Consider the following 27,849-nt stretch of genomic DNA (forward strand, 5'->3'; position numbering starts at 1 on the left):
GTTTAAACTGAAAATGTGATTTCAGCCTAAATGTTTTGAAATACAGCCCAATGTGCCTGCAAATGAAATTGTGAATGTGTGCAGTGCATGCTGGGTAACCATTGTTCTGTGTGTGTTAAGCTGCTCATTACTTTTCACTGTTTCTGTGGACAAAAGGCAGTAAATGCTCTTAAGATGAACAACACATGCGTTCACACCAGAGAACAGGACTGTTGTGTATTATTTGATGCAGTGCAGACACACACCAGGAGGCCAATGACTTAATCAGTGTTACACTGTTGTAGCAACAGGTAAAACATAGCAACATGTGGTGTTTCTGATGGTACGTAGGAACCAATCATCTGGTACACATTCATAGTAGACCTTCAGTCCTACCTCATACATGTTTGTCTGAAAGGTACTTTTATAACGTTTGTACTCGTGTAACCTTTGATTTTGACTTGAGTTGTGTATCGTTAATTATTTGTATTAAAGGTTTTTTTTTAACAATCAGTATGTTTTGGTGGGTTTTTTTTTTTTTTTAGACCACTGGTTCTCAATCTTTTATAGGTCGTGACCCCATGTTTATCACATTTCTGGCGACCCCAGAGACTTGTTTTTCCTCTAAAATATTTTTTTTTATCATTTGTTATACAGAGCACTTATAAGGATTAATGCACAAAGTAACGAGATATTTTTTATACTGAGAATATGGTTGTCTGAGATTGTGTGTGGTGTTTTAAAGCATCAATTTCTGATATGTATTTTTTAAATTGTGCAGAATAGATAAATACAGAACAATAACATAAAAGTAGAATTTTAATCAGTGTTTTTTAAAATGTAATCATTACTGGACATTTCTGGTGACCCCAAGGTTAAAAAACACCATTTTAGACACTTTCTCCAGTGTAATTTGAACCATTTGTGGAGTTTTCACCTTATTTCATTCATTAAACACAAAGACCCTAGAGTTGTTTCTCATCTTTTATTTTTATTTTTTTTCCAAATTCTGTAAAACATTAGTTGGGAGAAGAGCCACAGATTTAGTTAAACATCAAAATTAAAGCATTCATGTTCTGACTTGGAGTCACGTGTGAACCCCTGTAGCAGCCCCCCCACCCCACCCCACCCCCGTTGTTTCCCAGCTACAGAAACTCTCACGTCAAACGTTAACACTTTATCAGAGCTCAGCCTCTCCAAATAAAATATTGCACTGAACATTCTCTCACACCAGCCACCATTATTCTCACACTTAATATAGATATCTTTACATCTCTACTCACGTCACCGCCTATAGCATTCACACAACCTCGCACAGATGCATCAGTAAGAAAGTCGTCTTTTTTTTTTTTTTTAAAAAAACACAAGGAGCTACAAATGACACTAGTTTTCAAAAGGAAACCATCTACACTAAACTTGTACAAATCTCTGGTATTTTTCCAAGTGCTATACAGCAAAAAAAAAAAAGGAAAACGAACACGACAACAAACGCCCCCCGCCTACTGCTCGTCCTCGTTCTCTTGACCTGATCCTTCAGAGCGATCGCCCTCCAGTCGATCTGTGAAGCAAAGTCAGACGAAAATCATGATTTAAAAAAAAAAGAATTTCCCAAATAGTGTAATAATTGTGTTACATTATAGAGATGCATGTGTATATATTTATAATAAAGCCTTTTGGAGAATCTTGACCTTTTTAGTAACTTTTTGTCTTACCTTCATGTATATTTACATATCACAGTTGTGGTGAATTATAATTGTAATCTTGTATTTGGTAATTAATTACAATCATGACAAAATTTTAATTGTAGTCATTGAAATAATGTTGCTGTTGTAATCATAATTGAGTTCAGAATGCAGAACTAGTGAACCATGTTACAGTTCTATGTCTTAAACATACAGTATGTTAATATTAAATATTATTAAAATATGTTTCATATCAAGATTCTCTTGATCATTTCATATAATTTCAGAATCGAGGGGTTCGGACGCCCACACCAACAATATGAATCCCAATATTTTCATTGATTAGGAAACCTAACAAGGTAAATAAGAGATGAGAAACAAATAAGATGATAGATCATATTTTTTAGTGTATTTTACAGCTGATTTAAAACATTATCAGAGATGCTAACACAGGTGATGTATTACGAGCTTATTTGTTAAAGGCTCAGTAAATGTAATTGGCTCCAACCCTGATATATATATATACTGTATAAAGTTTTTACATTTCAGGCTCAGCACTTTTATTGACCAGTTATTACATTTTGGGTATTATTACATTACTTTCACTTTTTTAATAACATTTCGGGTCGTTATTACATATGGGGCTCTAACGAAGCTAAATCACTGCTTAGACTCTACGTTTAATTTAAACAGTGCGTCTCCATTTTTACACCTGATATTATTTCACGTGCTATCTATTTACGTGTAACGTGGACTCAGGCGTGTGTGTGTTCACCTGATCTGATGTGATTGAGGGAGGCCAACATTCGGAGCATGAAAGAGGCAGGGACGGTGATTGTGTTTCTGGTTTCCTCCAGCATCAGCTCATTACGAGTGATTACCTGCAGGGAACAAAAAAAAAAAACTCAAATAACCAAACACGGACCAGGAAAAGAAACAAGCACGAGCTCATTGATTGGCTATCTCCGTCAGCTTACTGGTTCACAACGTAAACAATCATTAAGCAACGTTACATTTCATTTTCTATATCCAAACATGAGCTTTTCCATAAGATGCTGCCCAGTATGAGCAGCAGGTGAGGTAGTTAACATGTTGCCAGGCGCCCTTGGTGATTTCCTGCCTGAAAATGACGCCGTCTAAGAAAAAAAAACATGACTCATCAGCTACATGAGTTTTTCCTTTACCTCATCAGCGAGAACCCTGTTGAAAGACGGTGATTGTTCTAGTGGCGACCAAATCTTGATGTCGTAGTCGATCCCTGAGGAGGCCAGAACTGGTGGCAGAAGGCAGCGTTAGAACACGTGTGTGTGTGCGTGCGCGCGTGTGTGTTGGTGGACTCACTGGGGTCGTAGGGGTGCGGCTGCAGGCAGTTGACCACGTGGTTGTCTGCCTCCAGCAGCATGAGGTGCTCGGCTGTGTGTCTGTCCCAGATGAAGATGTGGCCACAATCAGAGCCACTCATTACAAAGTTGTTCCCCCAGAAACACGACTCCTTTATCTGCACAGGAAGGAAGTCCTCTAATAATGTGGATCAACATCAAATAAATACGGTACCTAATGCTGCGTTCAATTGCACTCGGAACCCGGAAAGATGCTGGTCGTTAGTAACGACCTCCGAGGTAAATGCGTTTTATTGGCCACAGCAAGATGAAGAGAAGCAAAAAAAATGCTTACTGGGGAAATATATTAGCTCCTTGGATAAGAGAGAGAGAGAGAGAGAGAGAGAAAAACGTCCTACACTTTATGTTAGACTTGAATGCACCAATGGGGTTAATCCTGCATGCTTCATAGAACCATAGACTAGTGCATTGAACTATACTGGTATCATTACTTACAGAGTGGCTTCTAAATGAACAAAGTAGGGATGGAGATACCACTACAGAGTTACTCTGCACTTTTAGTAACACACGTGCCAAATTAAATGGCACATAAAAGTAAAAGTTGAGAAGGTGACTGTTTACATCTAACGGTGGGCGCCGCCATTTTGCTAAAACGTCATTCCGGGTTCTGAGCTCAAGGGCCGTTTTATTGCACTTTTGCGATTTGTTCCGTCAGATTGATCCGAGTTCCGAGTACAATCGAATGCTGCATAAGTACCAAACCTGGCAACACTCGGAAGAAACTTAATTGTAGGAAATACCTGAGCTTTTCACCAAAAACTATCCAATCAAATTAAAAAAAATTGCCATTTTTATTCATATTTTATTATATTTTAATTTATTATTGCAGAGATTCAATCAATTCAGTTTGATTCCCCGTTCCCAATCATTTTATCTGCCAAATTCAACCTGACACAGTGTTGTAGTGTAGTGTAATGAACCCACTTTATCATACATTTAGTAACTAATAACTACATATAACATGCTTTTATTTTCAAACGACAGCTCTATTATTGAGTCTCTGGTGTCCTTAGACAGCTCTTTGGTCCTGCCCATGTTGTTGTGGTTGCAGTGGGATTCATTAGGTGTGGACAGGTGTTTTTTATACAGGTAATGAGTTAATACTCTAAATCTTTTATGCTAAGCTAAAGCTAACCATGCAGCCGTGTGATGAGAGACGTTCCATCTTTCCTAATAAACATCATTTTTATTTATTTTTTTTGGGGGGGGGGGGAGGGGGGGGTGTACCATAGTTCTGGAGTTCCGGTGGCCTTTGTAGACCATTTTGACTGAAGGTCTCCTGATGTTCTGCGTTTCGCTTTCCTCCATCTCCCTCCTTTCTTTTCTTCTACGAAACAGCTCCTGGATGCGAGCGGCGGCAGAGCGTCTGAGAAGAAACGTGAGCAAAATACATGAAATGATGTCATTGAACCTTTTGCTGTTGAATCTATTCTGTTAAACCTGTGCTTTACAGCTCATGCTGAGTCATCATCATCTACCAACGTGTTTTATTTTCCTGAGAAATGGAAAGCAGCTCTGATCATCAGCTTACACTGGAACTATCTTCTACTGTGTGTGTGTTCCATCATCTCTAAAGTCATGCACTGTTGGACATGCACAGCCCTCTGCAGTTAACTGGGTGTGATGTTAGTGCACGGCGTACATTTTATGACGTCCTCAGGTCTCAGAGTGAGGTATCTCAGCAAAACCTACGTCAAATGAAACGCCATCAAATTTAACGGCCTCAGGGCTTCAAAATAAAAGTTGTCAAACTCAACGGCCTCAGTCCGTAAAACACCACAGGCCGTGTCATTTGACAGCGTTTCATCTGACGGAGGTTTTGCTGAGACGTGAGACCGTTTGGTCTGATAAATGAGAGGTTTTCCTCATAGCTGATGCCTCACTCAGAAACCTGAGGATGTCCTACAATGGCCACCATAGGCTGTGATATTAGTGTGCTTTGATCAAACACAGGTTAATCTGCACACTGCATCACACTGTGCTGTTGAGTGTGAGAAGCTCAGCAGGTTGACACACTGTGTTACCTGATCATCCTATCTCCTACTGCAGACCCTCTGAAAGTCAAGGTACATTCATGGTAAAACAGTAGAAGACAAACGGTTCTCATTTAAAGAGTAACTAAACCCCAAAACCTCTTTTTTCTGCTGAATACTAATATATTTGTGTATGAAGTAGTGCTGCTGATTACAAAAAATCAAGAAAAAGAAACAAGGATAAAGGAACCAAACGTGTGTAGTAAATAAAGGACACACCCACAGAGGTTTATAACTACATTTTAGATTTTAAAGTACATAAGTGAGAGTAGGTGTTAGTTATGGGACACAAGCTCAGGCTTGATCACCCTGTAGCTAGCCACCTTTGATGAGGGTGTCTAGTGTTAAAAAGGTTGGTAAACCTCATGCTGTTGATTACAGAAGTCATAAAGGGCCATGCTTTCATATATTTTATTAGGCATAATGCTATTTAAGCCTGTGTCAGGCCTTGATTGAAAATAAACCTGATGCGGTGACTATAGGCTCCTCCTCCTCTGACATTGGTACACTGAATGATGTTTCCTGCAATGATTTATGATACTACACTATTGTTTTGTTTATTATCCCGTTATCACAGGAAAACAAAGTCTTGAGATCTCGAGAAAATTAAGTCGTTATCACTGGAAAACGGAGGAAATAAAATGTATGAAAGCATGGCCCTTTAGGGCTTCTGTAGTTGATTGATCCTGGTCCAACTCCCAACATTTTAGTCAAAAAGTATTTAAATTTTGCATATTTTGTTGTAAAATGTCAGAGTGACTGCCCTCTATGAGTTGAAACCAGGCTATTACAATTTATTTTTTCTATTGGCTGAAAACAAGATCGTGAGACGTTTTGGGACCATCTTGCATCACAAACAATCACTGTTATCCCCGCCCCTTTTATAAAAACTAGCACCTGGGGGCTCTACAATCTGTGATCAGTAGGGTGGATTGAGAGAAGAGTGAATCGAGGTATATTGAGTAATGAGTAGCTAGTTAGCTTAGCATAGATTGTTCTATGGAGATTTTATAGTATAGAATGGGTGTGTCTTAACAGCTCCAGGAGCACCGCCCATAATCAAGGCCTTTTTTAAAAAAAAATTTCCCTCTTAATGGCAGGTCAGGAGAAAGCAGGGGTTTGGTTGTTCTTTAATGTCACAGTTTCTAAACAGAATAACAGCTTAGTGTAAAAATCACAGCGTCTTACACGCACCTTTGTCCTTGTCCTCTAAACCTGGTTGATGGGATGAGTATGGGGTCGTCATCGCTGTCGTCAGAGTCCTGATTGGCTCGCGCGGGCTGACTCTGTCCTTCCTGCGCCTCATCCGTGCCAGGCTCCGCCCTCCTGCAGCCCCCCGAGGTGTCCGGTGCACTCTCCTGCTGAGGCGTCTCCTGCGTTGAAGACGCTGTACCGTGTCCTTCAGGGGAGCCCTCTGATTGGCCCTGAGCCGCAGCCGAGCTGGAGGCAGCAGACGATGACGTCTCAGTGGACGCAGGAGTCTGATGCACTGAGGACTGTGAGGGAGCTGAGGAGGAACACGTGAACATGTGTGAAGGTAGGTAGAAACTGTTGGGAACCAGAGAGAAGGGACTCACGCTGCTGTGATGTGGAGCTTTGAATGGACTCTCTGCTTTGTACAGCTGCTGCTTCTGATGCTTTAGGGCCTCCACCGCCCATTGAACTGGACGAGCTGTGGCTCCTGTTAATCACACATGATGGTTTCTGCTTTGGGCTGCACATCACTGCAATTTGTTTATTTAAAGAAAATACAAACTAAATGCTAAGGATACATCCTTATGGATACAGACAGAAGAGATGAAGTGTTTCTGTCAGAAAAAGTGAAAAATGCTAAGTTTAAAGGTCCAGTACTATGCTATTTTTCACCCATCTCCATTTCTTCAACAACATAGTATTTTAGGTTTTCCAGAGTTTTAGCCCTCTGAAAAGTCACAGGCATTTGATACTTACACAGGCAGCAGGCCCTTCCTGGAGAGGGCGGTTCAGACGTTCGTGATGTCTCTAAAGTTTTTTTGCTCGTTTTTCCGAAGAAGGCAGAGCAGCAGCTCAGAGAGCAGGATTAGTGAGGATTGCTCGTAGATGCAAGAAAGAAGCCCAATAATACTTTGGGGGTGTTTTTGATAAGGAATTAACATTGTAACAAGGTTAAAAGCTCAAAAAAGTTGATTTAGCATGATATAGGACCTTTACGTTTGAGTGATTCTGCAACTAAATAAAAAAAAAATCAAGAAAAAGAAAGGATAAAGAAACGTGTGTAGTGAATAAAGGACACACCCACAGAGGTTTATAACTACATTTGAAATTTTTTTTTTTTTTTTTTTACCTTGTCTGCACATGCTTTCGAAGGTTAACACTACAAGAAGTGCAATCTTTTGACAGCAATGCATATTTTATTATTGCAATTAAATAAATTTATTTATTTCATTGCATAATTGTGACCGTCACCAGCCCTCCCTAGGGAAGGGTAAGAAATACTTTATTAAAGGGAGGATGTAAAAAAGAGAGGGCAGGTGTTACACCAAGGTGAGGGGTTGGAGGGGGGTGGGGAAGTTGGCAGGGAAGAGGGATACAAGATAGGATATGGAATGGGTGAGGAATAGTTTTAAGTGATGCGATGTGAAATTGTGGTTGTGTATATTGTGTTTATTGTTGTGTTGTCAAGCCAGTTTGGTGACCAGTGTGTGGTTTAGGAATAATGGTGGTGGCTGTGAACAGAGGAAGAGGTGAGTGGAAATTCCATAAAACAGGTATTTGGGAACAACGTGTCTAAGGTTGAGCCCAGTATGAGTGTTATCCCACAGCCCAAGGCCAGTGCATCCATGACAAATGTATTTCCAAGTACCGCCACTGCAAAACCCAAGAGCCGCCCCCGGGCCCGAAGAAGCAGTCAGGCCAGCAGCAAGAGCAGGCAGCCTAAGGGCCCCCGGCGACCACCCCACGGCCAAGCAGTCCCCCGAACGCCCCCAAGATCCCAAGCCGAGAGGCAGCCATCGCCCCCCCATACACACCCGAGAAAGCCCCAAGGAGCCAAGGACCCAGCGCACCACGCCACCGATCCCACCCCCAACCCCCAGACCCCCCACCCCATCGACCCCCCCACCCCCCACCCCACCCCCGCGCCTAACCCCCCGAGGGGAGGGCCCAGAGAACTCCCTGCCCGAGGCCCCAGCGGAGGAGCCGAAGCCCACACCCAGCAGACGACCAGAACCGCGCCGAACAGGCAGCCATTTGAAATTTTAAAGTACATAGGAGAGAGTAGGTGGCAGTTATGGGACAAAAGCTCAGGCTTGATCACCCTGTAGCTGGCCACCTTTGATGAGGGTGTCTAGTGTTAAAAAGGCCGGTGAGCCTCATGCAACTACTATCTTTTGGCACAAAGTACAGTTTAACATCATGTCCCATGATTCTGAAAGAAATGATCAATCTCAAAAGTAAGTGTTTGTCTTTCTCTTCTCCTTCGTCAGCCTCCTTTTTTTTGACTTGAGGAAACTTATTTGCATGCTTTGATATTAAAATTACAAATGCACAACTTCCTGTCTTTTCCAAATGAGAATTGGTCACTGATAGTAAGGAGGGTCAGGAGTAGATAAGCTTTTCCTTCATCCTGCCACTTGTTTGTCACTGTATAGTGATCAGAAGATTATTATTTAATGTATTGTTTTGATGTTGCTTCTGTCGTGAAGTTTGAGACAAAGAAAAAAAGTTAAAAAAATAAATGAGTGAAAAGTTTTTGAGTTTGTTTGACTTTTTTCCCCCCCTTGAAACGTGTCATTTTACCCCAAATGACAATCAATGCCAGTTATTTGACTCAAAATTCAGTGTAAAAATTCCAACAAATGAGAAAACCTTTACTTCTTCATGTTTGACTAAAGACACTAAAATGAACTCATGGTTTCTACATCACCCACCACTCATCAGTGAAGTCCAGTTTGATGGTACTAGTGGTGGTTCCCTCTGAGCTGTAATGCAGGCTGAGGACGGGCTCTGCTGTGCTGGGTCGACTGCTGCCGGTGCTGGTGGTGTTGGATATGGAGGTAGTGGGAGCGCTGGTGCTGACTGGAGCAGGAGCAGAATGATCAGGAGGTGAACCCACAGCTTCTGCTGCTCCTAAAAAAAAAAACAAACAAGAAACCACAGACAACAGAATGGATTCATGAGTGCAGCTGTTCACACTAACTCTGAGTTGTTAGCAGCATGAAGCAGGTTGGTAACACAATGCAACACAGTGTTGCATCCGCGACTGAACAATAACAGATAAAATGGGAACAAGCAGAGAACTGAGACGACAGAAGACACACAGAAACAGACAGGAACGCACAATAAATACACAATAATGGATCCTCTCATACTTTAGCTTTAAATTGAAAAACATTAAGAGGAAGAGTGACCCGGGTAGGTCTAATCATTAATATTTTGAATAATAAGTCATCCTGGATGCTGAATTATTCCCTTACAGCCGACATTAAGTAACTTGATAGGTGATCAGACATAAATTTAATAAAAAAACATTAAAAAAACTGATGTCAATTGATGGACTGAGACTGTCTAAATTTCTAATTATAACAATCTCACATTTGTTCCATAGGAATCAACACAAATAAGAAATAAGCAATAGTCATAAATCCACAGGAAGGGATTTGAACACTAACCTAATTTCTAAATTAAATGTGTGTCTTTGAACATTAATCTCATTGACAGCAACGCAATGTGAACGAGATCCACATTTTTGACTCAAAGTCATGACAGAATGTTTGTCACCGTAAAGTTATTGATTGTAGGACATTTTACACGACGCACCCTTGAGCAACAGCAGTTAGTTTGTGTTATTTCATTTATTTGTAAAGGTGTTTCTTTATTCAATTTTCAATTCAATTCAATTGGATTCTGGTACATAAATACATTTCACTGTACATTTTATTATGTATAACCGTGCGTGTGGCAAATAAAAACACATCCTGAATCTTTTTGGTACAGAATGTGCCAAAAAAAAAACACTGTTTTATTTTGGGTAAAATGTCATTTCTAATTGAACTCCTCAAGAAAATTTTACTAGGAAAACACTAAAAAGCGAATAATTGTAGTAGGATATTTAAGTAAGCACATTACATACCACCTTCATTCATGGATGCAGTCGTGCATTTAAAATCAACTGTTTCTCACACTTTTATTATGAGACTGTCAAAAAAAAAAAAACACTGGAGAGTTTTGTGCGCAATGGTCTGCTCATATTTACCCAAACACTTTAGCGACCATTGTCTGTGCAGATAAACTCTAACTTTAAGCGTATATTTCAGTTGCTGAAGGTAAAACCAAAGAACTATGAAAGGAAGGCCCATTTTTCTTTATACGTCCAATAAAATAAATTAATAATCCAAAAGTATTTGACATGTTTTTTTTTTTGAAGGGTACAACAATTAAAAGTTAAATCAACATTTTGTAGATAGACAGAAACTACTGTATACAAGCTCATTTTACAGTAAATATAGAAGTAATCCATTTCCATTGTCAAAGGTTAAGTCATATTTCTCATAATGGAATGAGTTAGTTTGTTCTGGCAGTAAGGAGTGAACACAGAGAGACAGAGACAGACAGCATGGAGGACAGTGAGTGTTAAAGTGGACGTGGACAGGGACAGGGGCAGGGTGTTGGTCAGGAGAGGGAAGGACGCACCCTGCTGTTCATCAAGAGTCATGGATCCCAGCTGTTTGTTTACCACAGACGAGGGGGAATCTGGAACACAAACGAGACCCACTAAACATCCAACACGCACGTCCAACCAAGACGCACACGAGCACGGAGTTAAAGACTTCCAAACCAGCCAAAGACTTTTAATGCTGTGTTGATTGATAGGTGATTGTTATTATTAGTAGTATTAGTCAAAGCATTAGTCAACTTTAAGAGCATTAAATGCATACCACCTCTATTTATTAAAAATGTCTGGTAATTCGTCTCTATAGAAATAAGGCAAACGCACGCTCACGACAATCAGAGACAATTTTTAATTTCAGCCATGAAATAAAAACTATATTATTATTCTGCTACATTAGAAAGCTTAAAAATGAGATTCTCCAACATCTAAAATAAGATATTGATTGTATGCATCTCCACCAGGAGGCTGCACACTTCTCCCTTCAGTGCATTTCTAAAATCTTATGATCAATAACAAATGAATGGTAAAATGTTTTTGTTTAGTACAAGTCTAAGAGTAGATATATCTGTATGTTAGAGAGCTTTTGCCAGCCTTATATATCTGTACAAAAGATCAAATCAACTATGTTAGATAATCAGGCATTTCTCATTCATTATTTCAGAGATGAGCGACTGTTATCACGGCAGGAGCCACAAAAATGTGATTAATCCGAGGGCCACATTATGAACATTGGTCCTCATTTAGAATAATAATCAATTTAAGCTTTAATACAGGAAAGAACTACAGATTGTCTGTATTTCTGTTGTCACTTTGTATATTTTTCTGTAATTTTGTATGTTTTTTTGTATAATTTCATTGTCATTTTCTATATTTTTGTGATTTTTGTAGTTTTTTGTGTGTATTTTTGTCGTCGTTTTGTGTGTTTTCTGTCATTTTTATCTGTTTTTGAGTGATTTTGTGTATTTTTATGCAACCTTGTATACTTTTATCGTTTTTGTATATTGTTCTGTTATTTTGGTGTGTTTTTGTAGTCCTTTTATGTATTTTGGAAGTAATTGTATGTATTTTGGGAGTCATTTTATGTATTTTTGCTGTTGTGTTGTGTTTTTGACATCTTTGTACTTTTATTTTGGGGGCCTCACAAAATTAGACCGTTGCCCGTGTCTGCTCTGTTTGCAGTTGTTTTTAATCAAGTGAATTTGGTAAAAGACTATGTGAGCCCAGATCAAAGCAGAGCTTCATCCTGCTTGTGCCACTTCAACAACAGAAAACTCAAGCAGCAGGTGGAGAGATGGAACAAGAGCATGAATGAATCAGCCCACACACACACGCACACACACGCACACACACACACACACACACACAGAGTGAGGTGCATGATGCTAATAGGGACTCAGTGCATTATCGGGGACGAGACGATCACTGTGGGGGTTAGCTTCACCCAGACCAGCAACGGTCTGTGAGGACTGGTCTGCTGTGGCTACGCAGCAGGTCGGGGGTGATAATGTGACAGGGAGGGAGCCTGTGGACGGGCTGCTCTGAGGTAGGGATGGTGGGGAGGCAGGTAACCTGTGCGGGGGGGTGTCTCAGCGGCAGCAGCAGCAGAGGAAGAGGCTCTTTGTGATTGTCTGGCAGGGGCTGCAGAGGAAGAGGAAGAGGAAGAGGGGCTCGCTCGCTGACCCAGTCCTGGGGGATCGGCTAGACGGAGCAACCTCTGCAAACGCCTACACACTAAACTTATGGGCAGACGATGAGGACCGTACTCTGATGAAGAGGCAGAGGGAGAAAGGGAGAGTGAAGCATCGTTAGACGAACAGACGGAAGGGGGGGGGGACAGGACAACAGAATGCTGGAGGAAAAGAGTGAGGAGTGGAGTGGCTCCAACACACACGCGCACACACGCACACACACGCACGCACACGCACGCACGCACACACCCGCACGCACGCACACGCACGCACGCACACACACGCACGCACGCACACGCACGCGCACACACACGCACACACACAGTACATTTCAGAACATCAGCTCCTCCACTGCTAAACACCAGGGTTGGGGTCAATTATAATTGTAATCACATAATTGATAAATAATTACAATTATGGTGTAATTATAATTGTTAATAACAATTGTTACAAGGTAACCAAGAGATGAGAAATAAATTAGATGATCGATTATATTATTGTTTAGTGCAGAGGTCACCAACATGGTGTCCGTGGGCACCGGGTAGCCCACAAGGACCATAAGAGGGGCCCTCAGGCCTCTTCTAACAGGAGCACTAGTAACCAATCAGCTTTGTTTTAATTTACTCACTTACTTGCCAGGATTCAAACTCACAAAAATAAATACAGGTGACAGATGTAGTCAGCGCCTTAGTAGAATTACATACTGCTGCAATTGAGCTGTAATTGAGTTGTAATTGAACATGGACAATTGAAGAAGTAATTGTAATTGGAAAATGTAATTGACCCCAACCCTACTAAACACATTGGAGCCGCCCCACTGCGGCGTGACACGCCTACCTGAGGGTGCGCGTTCGGAGGAGGAGGGCGTGGCCGTGGCCGTGGGAGTTCCAGTCGTGTCAGCCGGACTCCTGTGCTCCGTGTCGGGGAAGGAGGTGAGGAGGGTGGGCGATGGATCTCCTCCATCCTCTGTGGAGGAGCTGGAGGCTGGAGCGACTGGGACTGTAGACGAGGACCCTGAGGAGGTGGGCACGGGGGCAGGACTGTCAGGAAGCTCTGAGGAGGCTGTCCCCGTAGGCCCCCCCGCTGAGGTGTTGGACTCCTGACTGGAGGCCCCTCTGGTCACAGCAGGTGTGTTTAACGCCACCACAGGACGCACAGCTGTTCCTTTAAATAAGGCGACACATTTCAACACATTTAGTAGAAATATTTATTTACAGCAGTTGAATCTTGAGTTTGTTTTTATTTTTAGTTTTTTAACAACCAAACATTTTTACTGTATTTGACCAGGGTTGGGGTCAATTACATTTTTCAGTTAAAACTACGTTTTGAATTACCCATGTTCAATTACAACTCAATATTGATTACAGTGAACAGCATTTTTTCCAATTACAATTATTTATCCTTAGAAACTCAATTACAATTACATTCTCAATTATTAAGGTTCAATTCCAATTATTCACAATTATTGAGCCTGAAATAAATAACTCAATAAAAGTCAACCTTCCTCTTATGTTAGCTTTCTGTTAGCATCCCTAATGATAACGGGTCCTGATTCAGCTGGAACATACAATAAAAACAAAAAACTATCATCTAATATCTATTGGTTAACTTGTTAGGCTTCCTAATCAATCAAAATATAGGTTTTAATATTTTTGGTGTGGGCGTCTGAGCCTTTTTTGTGTCACTATTCTTTTTTAAATAGTAAAATGTTTGAAAGCTTAATATGAAACAAATTTCAATAATTGTTTGGTACATATGTGTAGAACTGTACATAGAACGGCAACATGATTCCCCAGTTTTCCCCAAAATTGACAATTTTTGTTGAATTTTCAAGGCAATTACATTAAAACAATGACAGCAACAGATTTTTTTAAATTACAATTATAATTATGCCATAATTGTAATTAATTATCAATTACGCAATTACAATTACAATTGCCCCCACACCCTGCATTTGACCAACCACAGAGGTGCAGCGTCCCAGTACTACAGCGTTGTTATATAGTGTAGATTCTTTTCTCAAACCTCACATTTGCAAATATTCAGATCTGTGACAGAAGTCTGGCTTGGATTAAATAAACAATTCTAAAACTAGACTTGAATAACAACCTCAGGCTGTCTGGTAAACACTGAATGTCCATAAACACAAATAAAGGCTTTGACAAAGTCCACCAGCACAGGGATGTTTGCTCTCTGGACTTCTCACTGGAGCGTGTACGATACGCTGAGCTTTCTTTAAAAAACGGCTTTGTGATCAGCCAAATATCTGACTGTTGAGATGCTGTCGGTTATCGTAAATAGAGTCTCTTTTAGCATGGTTTTTGGAATCATATCATCAGGCAATTATCTTTCATTATATTGGAATAAATAAATAAGAAAAACTACTGTATGTCATTTTCATAAATCTCTTTTTAACATTTTACAAGCAACTTCTTCAGCAATAATACAAAGCCAGCTGAAACATCAACCACAAACATGATAAATAAAAGATGATAAATAGGAAATACAGTATATACCATACACAAAACAAAATGACATTTCATGCCAGTCTATAATTGTTGGTTAATTAGTTGAACAGTTGAGTGATAATAATTCCAGAAAGTTCATTTTGTCTTCTTTTTTTAAATATATGTTAAAGTTTTCAGGGTTTTTTTCCCGCAGAGGTGTTGGACTTATTTATTCGAAACCCTTGACATACATTAAAAATGTTGTTTGATTTATTTTTCATTATTATTATTCTTTAGGACATGTCAGAATAAATTAATTCAATGTTGTGTGTAAATTTAACAAGTTTGTGTACATCATATTAAAACACGATTGAACTAAAACGGCTGAGAGAATTAAGACAAATATTTTTAATGTGTAACAGCTTTTTTAAGGGTTAATAATTAATACAATGATGATAATCAATAATGTCATTTCAAAAAGCCTTGAAAAAGTTTGGTTCATTGCAGTCTCTGATTGATTAAAATGATTTTATCTGTAATTGTAAGTGAACAAACGTCATATTAATGTACTGGTAAATCCAGTGAGAATGAAAACGTTGGTTTTAATCGTGACGTGTGTCACTAATTATAATGATCACCAGTTGAACTGGTTCACCTCATACACTAACAGCTCTCCATACTGAACATCTTAACTGATGTTGTATGTCATGTTTTTATATTGACATGAACTAATCCATATATTGTTTAATATTATATAAGAGTGTTCAAAGACTCACCTCTGGGACGTGTCTGAGGTCGCGTCCCTCGACTGCTCTGGGCTTCACTGGCCTCTTCAAACCAACGGGACAACATGTCCGACATCCTCTGCATTAGGGACACGTTTGGACTCTGCTCTCCTATTGGAGAAGGAAAGCACATAATACATTTTCAAACATTTTGATGTTAAACCTTTAGGTACGACATGAATGAGAAAATAATTATTGTTTCAAATATTGTTGATCATAACAAAAGGATTTAGGATTAGATGATTAAATCAAATCAACTTTATCTATATAGCACAAATTACAACAGTCATCTCAATGCCCTTAACAAAATATAAAGTTCACAGTAAGAAAGAAAAAACCCAACAAGATCCACATTAGTGGATTAGTTTGTGTTATTTGGAAATTAGCCTCAAAGTCAGGAACAATGTCTCTAAGCAGGTCGTTTCTTAAATATCTGTTTTTCGTTTGAATGAGACTCTTACTAAGGGTTTTTAAATTGTATTTTTTTTATTCTTTTAATGAAAAAAAATCAAATCAATATAAAACAAAAACTATTTAACAAATAACTTTAAAAAGATTAAAATGGTTTTGCTTTTTGTGTAATATTTTTGACTTGCAACATAGTTCATTAAATTTTACACATTCCCATTGATGATTAGGTCAATGGTTAAAAAAAGATGTTATACTGTAAAATAAAATCTAAAGCAGTGTTTCTCAAATGGGCGTACGTGTACCCCTAGGGGTACGCAATGGCACTACAGGGGGTACTTGAGGGAGACGGAGGTGAAAATTAACAAAGGAAAGCATTAAAAATATTATTAAAAAATATTATTATTATAATAATGATGATGGAAATGATCTTGATTAGAACATGAAGGATCAGGCTTGGTCTAGAGAAATAAATCTATTCAGAAGGCACTAAATCCTGTTTTATTCCACTCATTTACACAATGAGATCCCTTAAAATATGTCTTATTACTCATTAATTCCATCAAAAATGCTCTATAGTTGTTTTTTCACAGTATTCTGAGCAAAATGTTGTAGTCGGACAACATTTTTTTCAACTTGGATCCAGAAATAAGAGAAAGAGGGTTCTAGAGCCAAAAAAGTTTGAGAACCACTGAATAGAATAAAATAAAATATCTAGGGATGAAAAACAAGTTTCTCGAAATAATTAAGGAGGGAAAACTTAAATTAAAACCCAATGCTTTTTAAATATGTGTTTGGATATTTTGCCAGAGGTTGGATGTTTCAACAGGAGTCACGATGTTTCCTCACCATCTCGCTCCCTCTCGCTTTCAGGGCGAGCGCGGGGTCCAGTGTCGGACCAATCACCTCGCAGACGGAGGCGCTTCACTGGTGGCTGCCTCAGCTGTGGAAACACAGACACACATACAGGTACACACACACACACACACAGATTAGCAGTTTGTCAGTCAAACCGTGGTCAAAAATAGCTCTGCTGCTAAAGCAAAACACTGCTGGGCTCTCTTGGTGTCCTCTTTAAAGTGGCCTCACTTTTGGCTGAACACTGAACGAGCTGCTACTTTTCCATCCCCTGACTCTCACGACAGGGCAACAGGCTGAGGGCCCGAAATAGAAAAAAAAGGGGGTGGACACCTATCATCTGCTTTACTCAGGAAACATCAACAGGCCAAGACAGGTGGTGAATAGAAACAGAGGCTGACTGAGTTAAACAAATCCATCAAAGACAACACAAGCCTTCCTTTCACTGCCACCACCCCCCAGCTCTAACTATTTTAGTATACTGAAGAATGCTGCCTGCATCAGTCACTCTATTTGGAAAAGAATGTGTGTGTTGATTGCATCTCGATGACGCCAAACTCTTCGCCAGGCTGTAAAACACTACCATGATTCAACACACACAGGCAGGCACGCACGCAAACACGCACACACACTTCATGATGGCCCATTATGGTTCATCACAGGCTCTCTTAATAAACAGAATATCAAACCAGACGCAGGATCAACAGATGCGTCAGCAGTTTTTAAATTTTCTTAGATGAGTTTTATGGAGTCAGTTGCTTCCTTCACAACAAAGACATAAAGTCTACCTCAAACAGGCTGTGAAACATTAAAATCTAAATAACACAAAGGGTTTAACATGAAAGAAACAACATGACTGTACATTGTGGGATGATATATATTGAGTTCACGATACGATACAATACACGATATCAGTTACGGGGGATAAATATGATACAGTAATTTGAAAAATAAATTATATTTATTAAGTCCAAAAACTTAAAGCGCCACAGACAGACTAACAATTCACGCCAGTCTGAAACTAGAATATACATTTTTTTTTTGACAATACTTTATTGTCATATATGTAACGCTACATTCACAAAATTGGTTCTCTGCATTAAGCCCCTCCCTGACGATGGGTGGGCAGCCACGGTGTAGTGCCCAGAAAGCAGTGAGGCTTAAAGGAGCATAGGGTAGGATTTGAGAAAATATAAACATTCATTTTAACTTTTTTCAATGCTAATGGATGATGAATCATGAAGCGCTCTAAACCAAAAAGAATGAGCCCACACTTATTTCTACCGCTTGCTTTAACTCTTTATTATCTTATCTTTGTCTCTTTAATTCCCTGCAGGGAAATCAGCTCTCTTTTAATCCACTAGGTATAGATTGTTGTCACTGGATAATAATATATACCATATATTAAACTTTGGCTACAAACATTTGAGAATATTTACAGCGCTCCTTCGGAACGTGAACAACTTGATCCAAAACTAATTCAGACATAAAACAAATAATTCTTCTGTAAAAAAGAACATAGCACCAAAACTACAGCTGCACCTATTGCTATGTATTTAAACGGTAAAGCTCTAGTTAATTACCTTTTTCAACATTTCTATAAATGGACCTTCAGAGACGCCGTCCCCTGGTTGTTACATGTGACGTCATCAGCCATGTGTGTGAGTGTGTGAAAGAACAAACTAAAAACAATGATCAGTACCAGTCCGTCTCCCGTGTCTGATTACTTGTTATGATGACATAAACTGGCGATGAGGTGTGTGTTCTTGCGGAAGTTTGTTGTTTTCGGAAGAAAAGTCTGTACAAGAAGCAACTTTAGCGCGAGTGAACAAAACCCGGAAGTGAGTAGCGTAGCAACAGAGATGCTACAAACAAACAGCACAGAGGACAGCACAGCTGCGGGTGGAGGAGGTGGATTCTCCGCGGTGGACAACAAACAACTTCATGGTGGAAGGAGCTTCACTTGGTGCTACCATAAACACAGTATACAGGACCAGGAGGAGTTTATTGTTACGTATTTGCAACGTACGAGGAACCAATAAGCAGAATTGACAGGCGAGCAAACAAACGATTCTTGGGAATTGGATTACAGGGAACCAGTTCTCAGAAAGAACCGGTTTTTGATTCCCATCCCTAGTAACAAGCAAAAGTGAAACAAACAAGAGAAGTGCAAGAGACCCATCGGATCCATTTAAAAAATCCATATATCAAAGGTAAAGATAATCCATGTTATTGTGCAGTAAAAGGAATGTTTCAATGGTGTCTTCCTTTATAATTGTCCTCTGCTCCATTCTCCATCCACCGTGAATCACAGCTCCCACTGGGACTACATCAGCTGTGGCTGCTACTGCGCTCATTACAGACTGCGCACAAACCACACTATGTGACCGACCCCGACCACCAGTTCTAAATATCTATCTGACCTGACCCGTTCGATGCCGTCAAGTCCCGTCAGGGTTCGGTGGGGTATCCATCCTCTATCCACAATATCAGCTGTGGTGATAAACAAAAGGTTATTGCGCGTTACTGCGGCGGCTTGGCTGATGGCTGCAGTTACACTAACCACCATGGGGTCACTATGGAGTCTGATTTCTAAACCCTGCCCTATGCTCCTTTAAGGGACTTGCTCAAAATCTCAGAGTGTTTTTGAACCGGCGATCCTCTGATTACAAGCCCACTTCCTGAAACACTAGGCCACCACTGCCCAAATAGAACCACACAGCTAATAATTGGTCATCGTCATAACATCTTTTTTCAAAAAACACACAATCTACGCCAAAGACTGTTTGTTGTCCACACCCATGGCTTTTGCTGTCCTGTGGGTGCAGAAACATTCCTCTGCTGTATCTAGTTTACTAAAAAAAAAGAAGAACCTTAATGGAGGGTAGAGGGAGTGAGCATGTCAGAATCTTGCCACTGCAACATACAGCTTGGAGCTACTGACGAGACGAGTCACCCAATATATTGTCCCACTCCTAGTATTGGCAGTGGCACTTCAAGTTTTTGCACTTGAAAAAGGAAAAATCTTATTTATTTTATTAAGTATATTAATAAATTCTAAGTCAATAAATTTAATCAAAAATAACTGAAAAACTAAATAAATATTAAAAATAAAATCACATTTAAAAATTTTACTTTTTTCCTTTCTCGTAAAAGGCACGGCAATGGTCTCACCTCCTCCCTCCTCTCCTCTGACGGGCCCTTCAGTTCTCGGGCCTGGTCGTCTTTGGGATCAAACAGGTAGATGTAATCTGAGGAGTAGCTGACCAACACCTCCTGACCGTCTTGGCTGTAGCAGAGCGACGTCACTCTGCACGACTTGTTGGAGAGGTGAGAAGGAACGAACCTGACACACATCCCTGTCGTGCCTCGACCCATGTAGTTTCCTGGAAACGGAGAAACTAAAAGTCACATTTGAAAAGTAGACTGTCATTAGTGATTGGGTAAAAGTTCTACGTCTGGGTTTTTAAAATTGTTATTGTAACTCACAGCATTTGATTTTAAAATTCTTTTTCTTTCTTTTTGATTTTTCACTCTGAGTTTTTAAAAAAAAAGCCTTAATGAAGCTTTGATGTTAAAAATGTGCCACAGTCATTATTAAAATATTACAGTTCAGGATATAATCAGATTAAGCTTATCAATAAAGCAACACGTCTAAAATCAGTAGGACAGGAATTTGAAAGCAAAATCTCCTTTTTTAATTGAGATCTAACAACTCAGTGGTTAAATAACATGAGCTAATAACACGGATACCATTGCACTTCATGAGAATCGTAAAAAAATTAAATTATAAATTTGGTATTAATAAATGTTTTTAATGCTGTATTTTCTTTTCAATAGAAAGTAAGGTAGAGTAAAACCATTAGTGTAAGAACCAGAGTGAACAAGGGGGCTTGTGCAGTTTACCAGTGGCTCTGGTTCCCAGCATGCGTCTGTCGTAAATTCGCACTGAACTATCGGAGCATCCAACAGCCAGATAGTACGGCACCAGTGGAGAAATCGATATCGAGGTTGCTGCTCTTCGACAGTTGATCAAGATGTCCTGATAACAAAGCACAAAACACAAAGGCGGAGCTAATAAAGCCTTAAATATGGATCTGACAAGACATTTATCAGCACCGACATGGCACCAAGGATCACAAACTTTACATCGAAATCTTTCACTGCCCACAATCTTATAGAATAGTAGCAAAGCAAGCATGTGAAACAGTGGTGAAGTCAGAGTAAAAACTGAAGATGGGCGACTTTGACTCATAATGGAAGCTGTAAGTCAAGTCAATGAGAGTAACAGGTAGCACGGACGCCGTCTGGTAAGTCCATTCTGACAGATTTAAAGTCACATGCTCGAATCTGGAGCATGAAATGGGAGACGATGCAACAAAACCCACAGGGGCAGAGTTTCTTGCCCTCAAACACATTCTTCATCTGAGGCTGCCAGGTCTGCAGCCAAGGTAAAAAGTCTCATAAGTACCGTACACTAAAGACAGAACGTTTATCAGGGTGGGAGTACGTCAAATAATTATATATATTCTAATGGGAAGTTAAAAGCAAAGACCAGAATAATAAGAAAATACAACCTAGATGTTAGAGATGATTGTCATGAGATGATACGATTCACGATTTACATGTCACGATATGATATATTAGACATCACAAAATATTGCAATATCAATAATTCAAAATTTCACAAAATGGTATGAAACACAAGTTATTTCATTTTCTTCTAAACTTGAGAAAACAAGCAAACAGTAACTTAGTGTAATTCAAGCACCGATATAAAAAACATGTGGTATGTTTATCAAACTGTCAAATTACATTTTTCAAAAAAGTTTAACTTTTGCTTTTACAACAAATTCCGATTCTGTTGAGTTCTTTAATTCTTTAAAAAAATAAAAATAAATAACCACATCTATCTACAAAAGTGCTGAGTCAACTTCCAAGCTAAAATGCAATGAGTCGGGAGGTGGTTTAACAAGGTCTGATGTGATTCACTGACACCCAGTGACGGGCGTTTACGTGCTATGCATATGTTACAGCAATTTTTTTTTTGTTAAACATGAATTAAAAAACAAAAACGATTTGGACCTTTTTTGGATCGATACGATAATTGTGCAGTAAAATATCACAATATATCGTCAAATCATTTTTTTCTTACACCGTTGCTAAATGTAATACTACTCCATAAGCTTACTAATACTATTTGCTCTATTAGGTGGATGTCATCCTAAGATTGTATTCTGAGCCTCATTGTCCAAATTTTTCTTACATTCCATTGGTTTTTGCCAAGTACTCCAAGTTTCTCCCACAGTTTACGTTATAAATTTAACCTCTGCACAGACCTAGCGTTAAAGTGTGTATCTGTTATTGCCCGTCACTGTGTGCGCACCACAACCCTGATGATAAACATGCAAAGATCAAGTATGAATGGATGTGCACCAGGGTTGGGGTCAACTATAATTACAATTCTGTAATTGGCAAATAATTACATTTATCATGTAATTATAATTGAGATCGAAAGAAAAAAATCTGTCGCTGTTGTAATAAAATTGAATTATTTTGTAATTGTAATTGGCATGAACATTTGATTTAAAAAAAAAAAATTACAGTTCTATGGCTTACACATAGGCCTATGTAGTTAACAATTATTAAAATATGTTTCATATTAAGTATACCTGTCAGTTACAGCTGATATAAGACATATGTCAAAATAATCATTATCATAAGAGATGCTAACAGGAAGGTTACATAAGAGGAACTTTAACTTTTATGGGGCTATTTAGTATTTATTAAAGGCTCAGTATTAGTGATTAATTGAATTTGAACTTCGGAAAATGAGAACAATGTGATTTTAATTGACTTTCAAGGGAAAAATAATAATTGTAATTTTAATTGTCATTTGAAAAAAAGACAGGTAAACATGATCAAAACTGACTTGTAATCGAACATGGATAATTGAAGATGTAATTGTAATTAAAAAATGTAAGTGACCCCAACTCTGATGTGTACTCATAAATTAAGTTACAGTAATAACATTCAAAACTACACAAAGGTGACTCAACAATCCATTCCTCCAGACAGCCAACAAACACACGAGCACACGCGCACACACGCGCACACACACACACACACACACACACACGCACACACGCACACGTCAGAGTTCCTGAAAGCTCCACAGTAAACAAACATATAATATGTACAGCACTGGTGAAATGAAAGCATCACAGCAGTCACCGTACATCTTTGCAGTCCTCTTTAGTGCAGCTGGTTTTCATGCGGAGGTCGAACCATCGCACTGTTCCGTCCTCTCCACACGACAGGAAGGTGTAGGGATCATTGGGTACAGTCATAATCTGACAGGACGACACAGAAATTAGAACAAAAAGTCCAATGGAGGAGTAGCCAGCAGCCTGTACTGTACTGTATATATGTGGTGTTTCCAGGCATGTCCAGTACCTCATAAGCTGTTCCATAATGGCAGGTGAACTGACACTGCCTGTTGTATTCTGGGCTTTTCTCAGTGTGGGTGTAATAAATAATCCCGTCCCCTGAGCAGGAGATGATTTCCTGATCGTTGGTGTGTGGCATGAACTTTGCACTGAAGATATTCGCCCTGTGACCTGAGCGTATGGACTTCTTGACCTGAGCAATAGAGAGAGTTTGGGGAATAAATCATTTTTATTGACCGCGGTTTGTGACAATTACAAATCAATAAACACAAACGTCAACCCAAGCTTTCAAATCAAGTGATCGATGATAAGGTTATCACATTATATTTTGAAAGGCAGTTTTAGTTCCTCTTGTTTCCGTTGCTGCCACTCAATTATCAAAGTATCAATACTGTACTATCATTATAAACAATAGCAGTAAGCAATAAGCAGAGGTGTAAAGAGTACTGTAATATCCTACACAAGTAGAAGTACTGTTACTTGATTGAAATTGTACTCAAGTACAAATACAAATAAGTCATACATTAAATAATCAAATACAAGTAAAAAGTACTCAAAGTTACTAGTTACTTTCACCTCCCGATGTTTATTTTTGGTAATAAATCTTGCCACGTTCACCTCGCATACAGTTAACATCTCATGTATAAACTTAAAAAGCAACAGACAAAAAAGGAACTTAATTTATTTTCCACAAAGGCATCTGTACAAAAGATAATTGTCAAAATGTACAATTCTTTTTCATATAAAATAACACCAATTTATTAAATTTTCTAAGTATAGCTAAATTTATGAACTCTAGAACTGAGAAAATAACCAGTATTCAATGCTGTTTTTAGCGCGGTGCATTACGGTTAAACTGGTTGGTCAGCTATGATGTGATGCCTTGGATTGTGGTTTGGTCATTTTATTTTTTTGTCGTTTCAAAATGTCCATTAATCGTTTTGAAACAAAAAAATAATAATTTACTCAGTAACAGTTGGGTGTAGAAATGTAACTAATTACTTTACTTTGAGTAAAATTACTTGTACTTTAGAAATAGACTCAAAAAAGTACAAGTACCCATAAAAGCAACTCAATTACAGTAACGTGACTACTTGTAATCCATTACTTTCACCTCTGACAATAAATAATGATCATCTTCATCAGACAGGAGCAACAGCTGGCATATAATTATTTTTTCCGAACATTTGAACAAACCACAACAGATGGTGTCTATTTATTAAACGCACTTACCTTTTTGTTGTACGGGTTAGAAATAACCAAAAATGTATCGTCCGACCCCGACAGGATGTATTCACCCGTTTCATTCCAGGAAATAGTGTTGACCTAATGGCAGAGCAGATCAGAGATTTACATTCACTAAGGAAATCATCAAGTAAATGTATTTTCTTCATTTTAAACTCAATTAGTATCTGATTATATGTTTTTTTGATCCAAACAAGCTGATAGATAAACACACCCGGAAGATTGCAAATATTACATGTTTGCGTTTTAACAAAAAACAAGACGACATAATCATCAGCATCCCCCGCCAGATTGGTTCTCATTATAACTCACAACCTTTTCCTAAATGTTCTAAATCTAACTTAGATATATATAAAAGATAATATTATCACATCAGAATATAAAAGAACTAAGAAATCTGCACCCTTTGAAGACAACTAGAACAGAGTAAAAAAATGCAACAAGGGCAATAACTCCGGAAAAAATAATTGCGCACTTCTCATTTTCGAACTCCATCACGGTATTGATACCCTGAAGCCACACACCAAATTTGGTTATCCTATCTTGAACGTATCTAAGAAAAGCTGTCCCCTTTGAAGATACCTCAGAGTAAAAAAACCAAACAAGGGCAATAACTCTGAAAAAAATAATTACGCACTTCTCATTTACGAACTCCTCATTTACGAACTCCATCAAGGTATTGATACCCTGAAGCTACACACCAAATTTGGTTAACCTATCTTAAACGGTTTCTAAGAAAAGCTGTCCCCTTTGAAGACAAAAAAAATGAAACAAGGGCAATAACTTCGGAAAAATAATTGCACGCTTCTCATTTTCGAACTTAATCAAGGTATTGATACCCTGAAGCCACACACCAAGTGTGGTTATCGTATCTTAAACGGTTTCTAAGAAAAGCTGTCCCTTTTGAAGATACCTCGAACAGAGTATAAAAAACCGAACAAGGGCAATAACTCCGGAAAAAGTAATTGTGCACTTCTCATTTTCGAACTCCATCAAGGTATTGATACCCTGAAGCCACACACCAAATTTGGTTATCGTGTCTTAAATGGTTTCTGAGAAAAGCTGTCCCCTTTAACTCGGACGGACTGAGCTCAAACCTTTATCCCCCTTCCACACTTAGTGGAGGGAAATAATAAGCAAATATTCCTGGGAAACAAGATTGGTTTAAAAGAAATGACCACAGATGTGTGGTTGCTCAGGCTGAGAGGTGGAGAACAATGCATCAGCAGACTGTCAGCTATCCTTTTTAGATCAATATCTCTTTAACTCCTGCCCTCGTGCCATGTTTCAGAATCACACTCGTTCTGATGCCATTACTGCTCACACTGGGTTTGTTCTCAGGTGTTAAAGCGTGATAGCCACATCCTGCAGCAAGAATCACATTTTAATTCATTAAATCATCTGATTTGTTTTCAACAAAAAGATTTGTAAAGATAAATTTGCCCTTTTAAGTTGTTTTTTTTAATAAAGGCATTACAGCCTTGAAGAATCACTTCATTAAAGCTAATGAATTTGATGTATTATAAAACTGCTTCCCTGTAGATTTGGACTGTGAAATGTTCACCAGAGCTCTGGAATAATTGCACCATGCACCTATTGTGTTTTTCTCTATTTCTGTGGGTGTGAAGTAATTTCAGACTTCATTTAAAAAAGAAAAACAGATGCTTAATTGTTTCTCAGTCACACAAGTATTTTTTACTGTTATGAGACAAACAACTACTGCCTACGTTTATTATCAATTAATCTTGTTTTTGTTCCATAATTTATGTGGACAGCAAACATTAAAATCTTAGCTGCAAGGGTTTATTTTTTTTAAAAAAGACGATTTGTCTGTACATCAGAAATGGACTGTGATCCGAGGGCCACACGATCAATATTAATGTCAGCATTTAGAATGACAATCAGTCTGAGCAACAACACAGCTTCTGTTATTGTTTTATCTGTTTTTGGAGTCATATGGTGTATTTTTGTTGTCATATTGTGTTTTTGGAATCATTTTGTAAGTTTTCCTATACTTTTTTGAATGTGTACTGGAGTCATTTTGGGTATTTTTGTTGTCGCTTTGTGTGATTCATTTTATGTAATTTTCTATTTTTGGACTCATTTTGTAAAATGTTCTCTTGTGTTGTGAGTTTTTGCTGTTGCTATGTGCATTTTTGGACTCATTTTGTGCATTTTGTCATCATCTGAGTTGTTTTTGTGATGGGGGGTCTTTCATCTCTCCCTGCTGTCTCTGGCCAGAAAACAGCACTTGCAACTTTCCTGCCTCCGACCCGGTGGCAAGACGTACTTCTTTACGGCAGCCCAATACAAACTAATGCTAGATTATGATGCACACGGTTGTCTACAAATTCACTTTTCTCAAGCTTATATCAAGGCGGAGCCAGCAAAAAAAAAGGCAAAGAAGACCTTTGTCTGAGGAACGGAGCAACACCATGCAGTGACAGCTCAGCAGCAACACACAGCAATCACACACACTGTCGTCGTGGTGTGTGAGATTGCGCAACAGGCACGCACACACACTCGCAACCCAGCGCTCCATCAGGCAGCACACACACAAATATTCATCCATCTATCTAGTATCTATCTATCCATCCATATATCTATCCATTTTCAGAGCCACTTTGACAGCACACAAACAAACACATCACACTCCCTTCCATATTACTTCCAGATCATTCATTTATTTATCTTGTCTCGCTTCCTCATACTGTTCACATGGTCACATGGGACTGTATGTGTGAAAGCACCCTTAGTGTCACTGTTGTATTAGGATTTTTCAGTGATCGGTTGCTACCGTCTTGGGAGAGCAAAGGTGCGCATGTAGCTGTGGGTCGGGGCAGGCAGCGGTGGGTGCTGAGTTTTACGACAGTGACATAAGCAAAAGGGACCTTTAGGGGGAGCCCTAAGCGCAAGTTACTTAGTGCAGCTTTAAAGCTCTACTGTGGACACGTTGCTGTGTGGATTTAATGCGATGCTGACAGGAGAGAGAATATTTAGGCATTGATAAAATCCTTTCATTTACACGATGACATCGTACAGAAAAGATATAGATTTTTATTTGATAAACTGACCAACATTAGTCAGCTGATAAAGCCTGTGTGCGTTGGGAACTTTCAGACCTATACATTCAATCGCTCATTCATGTATTCTGCGTCAACGCTGAGAGCCTCAGTCCTGTAAGGAAACCCAGGCTGTATAAAATACAAATATTGTCCACCTTAT

At 39.0% G+C, this 27,849-nt stretch overlaps 1 protein-coding gene across 6 annotated transcripts in view; it reads right to left on the reverse strand.

The window, feature by feature from the left end:
- Positions 1–1,291: 1,291 nt before the first annotated feature.
- Positions 1,292–27,849, reverse strand: part of dcaf6 (ddb1 and cul4 associated factor 6) — a 29,965-nt gene continuing 3,407 nt past the window's right edge. Inside the window, exons 3-21 of one of the 6 annotated variants that reach the window (XM_028435362.1) lie at positions 24,613–24,705; positions 23,387–23,572; positions 23,170–23,283; positions 20,837–20,972; positions 20,066–20,316; positions 16,922–17,015; positions 15,656–15,775; positions 13,270–13,596; positions 12,314–12,508; positions 10,765–10,824; positions 9,003–9,201; positions 6,672–6,775; positions 6,289–6,601; positions 5,086–5,115; positions 4,289–4,427; positions 3,003–3,159; positions 2,846–2,934; positions 2,437–2,542; positions 1,292–1,537 (exon numbers count right to left, since the gene is read on the reverse strand). In XM_028435362.1, the coding sequence (XP_028291163.1) occupies positions 1,479–1,537; positions 2,437–2,542; positions 2,846–2,934; positions 3,003–3,159; positions 4,289–4,427; positions 5,086–5,115; positions 6,289–6,601; positions 6,672–6,775; positions 9,003–9,201; positions 10,765–10,824; positions 12,314–12,508; positions 13,270–13,596; positions 15,656–15,775; positions 16,922–17,015; positions 20,066–20,316; positions 20,837–20,972; positions 23,170–23,283; positions 23,387–23,572; positions 24,613–24,705 (2,772 nt within the window). In that variant the 3' untranslated portion in view covers positions 1,292–1,478. The remainder of the gene's footprint in view (positions 1,538–2,436; positions 2,543–2,845; positions 2,935–3,002; positions 3,160–4,288; positions 4,428–5,085; positions 5,116–6,288; positions 6,602–6,671; positions 6,776–9,002; positions 9,202–10,764; positions 10,825–12,313; positions 12,509–13,269; positions 13,597–15,655; positions 15,776–16,921; positions 17,016–20,065; positions 20,317–20,836; positions 20,973–23,169; positions 23,284–23,386; positions 23,573–24,612; positions 24,706–27,849) is intronic. The other 5 variants (XM_028435364.1, XM_028435365.1, XM_028435363.1 and 2 more) reach the window with 5 other exon arrangements.

This window comes from Gouania willdenowi, chromosome 21, assembly GCF_900634775.1.
Source record: "Gouania willdenowi chromosome 21, fGouWil2.1, whole genome shotgun sequence".
Taxonomy (NCBI): domain Eukaryota; kingdom Metazoa; phylum Chordata; class Actinopteri; order Blenniiformes; family Gobiesocidae; genus Gouania; species Gouania willdenowi.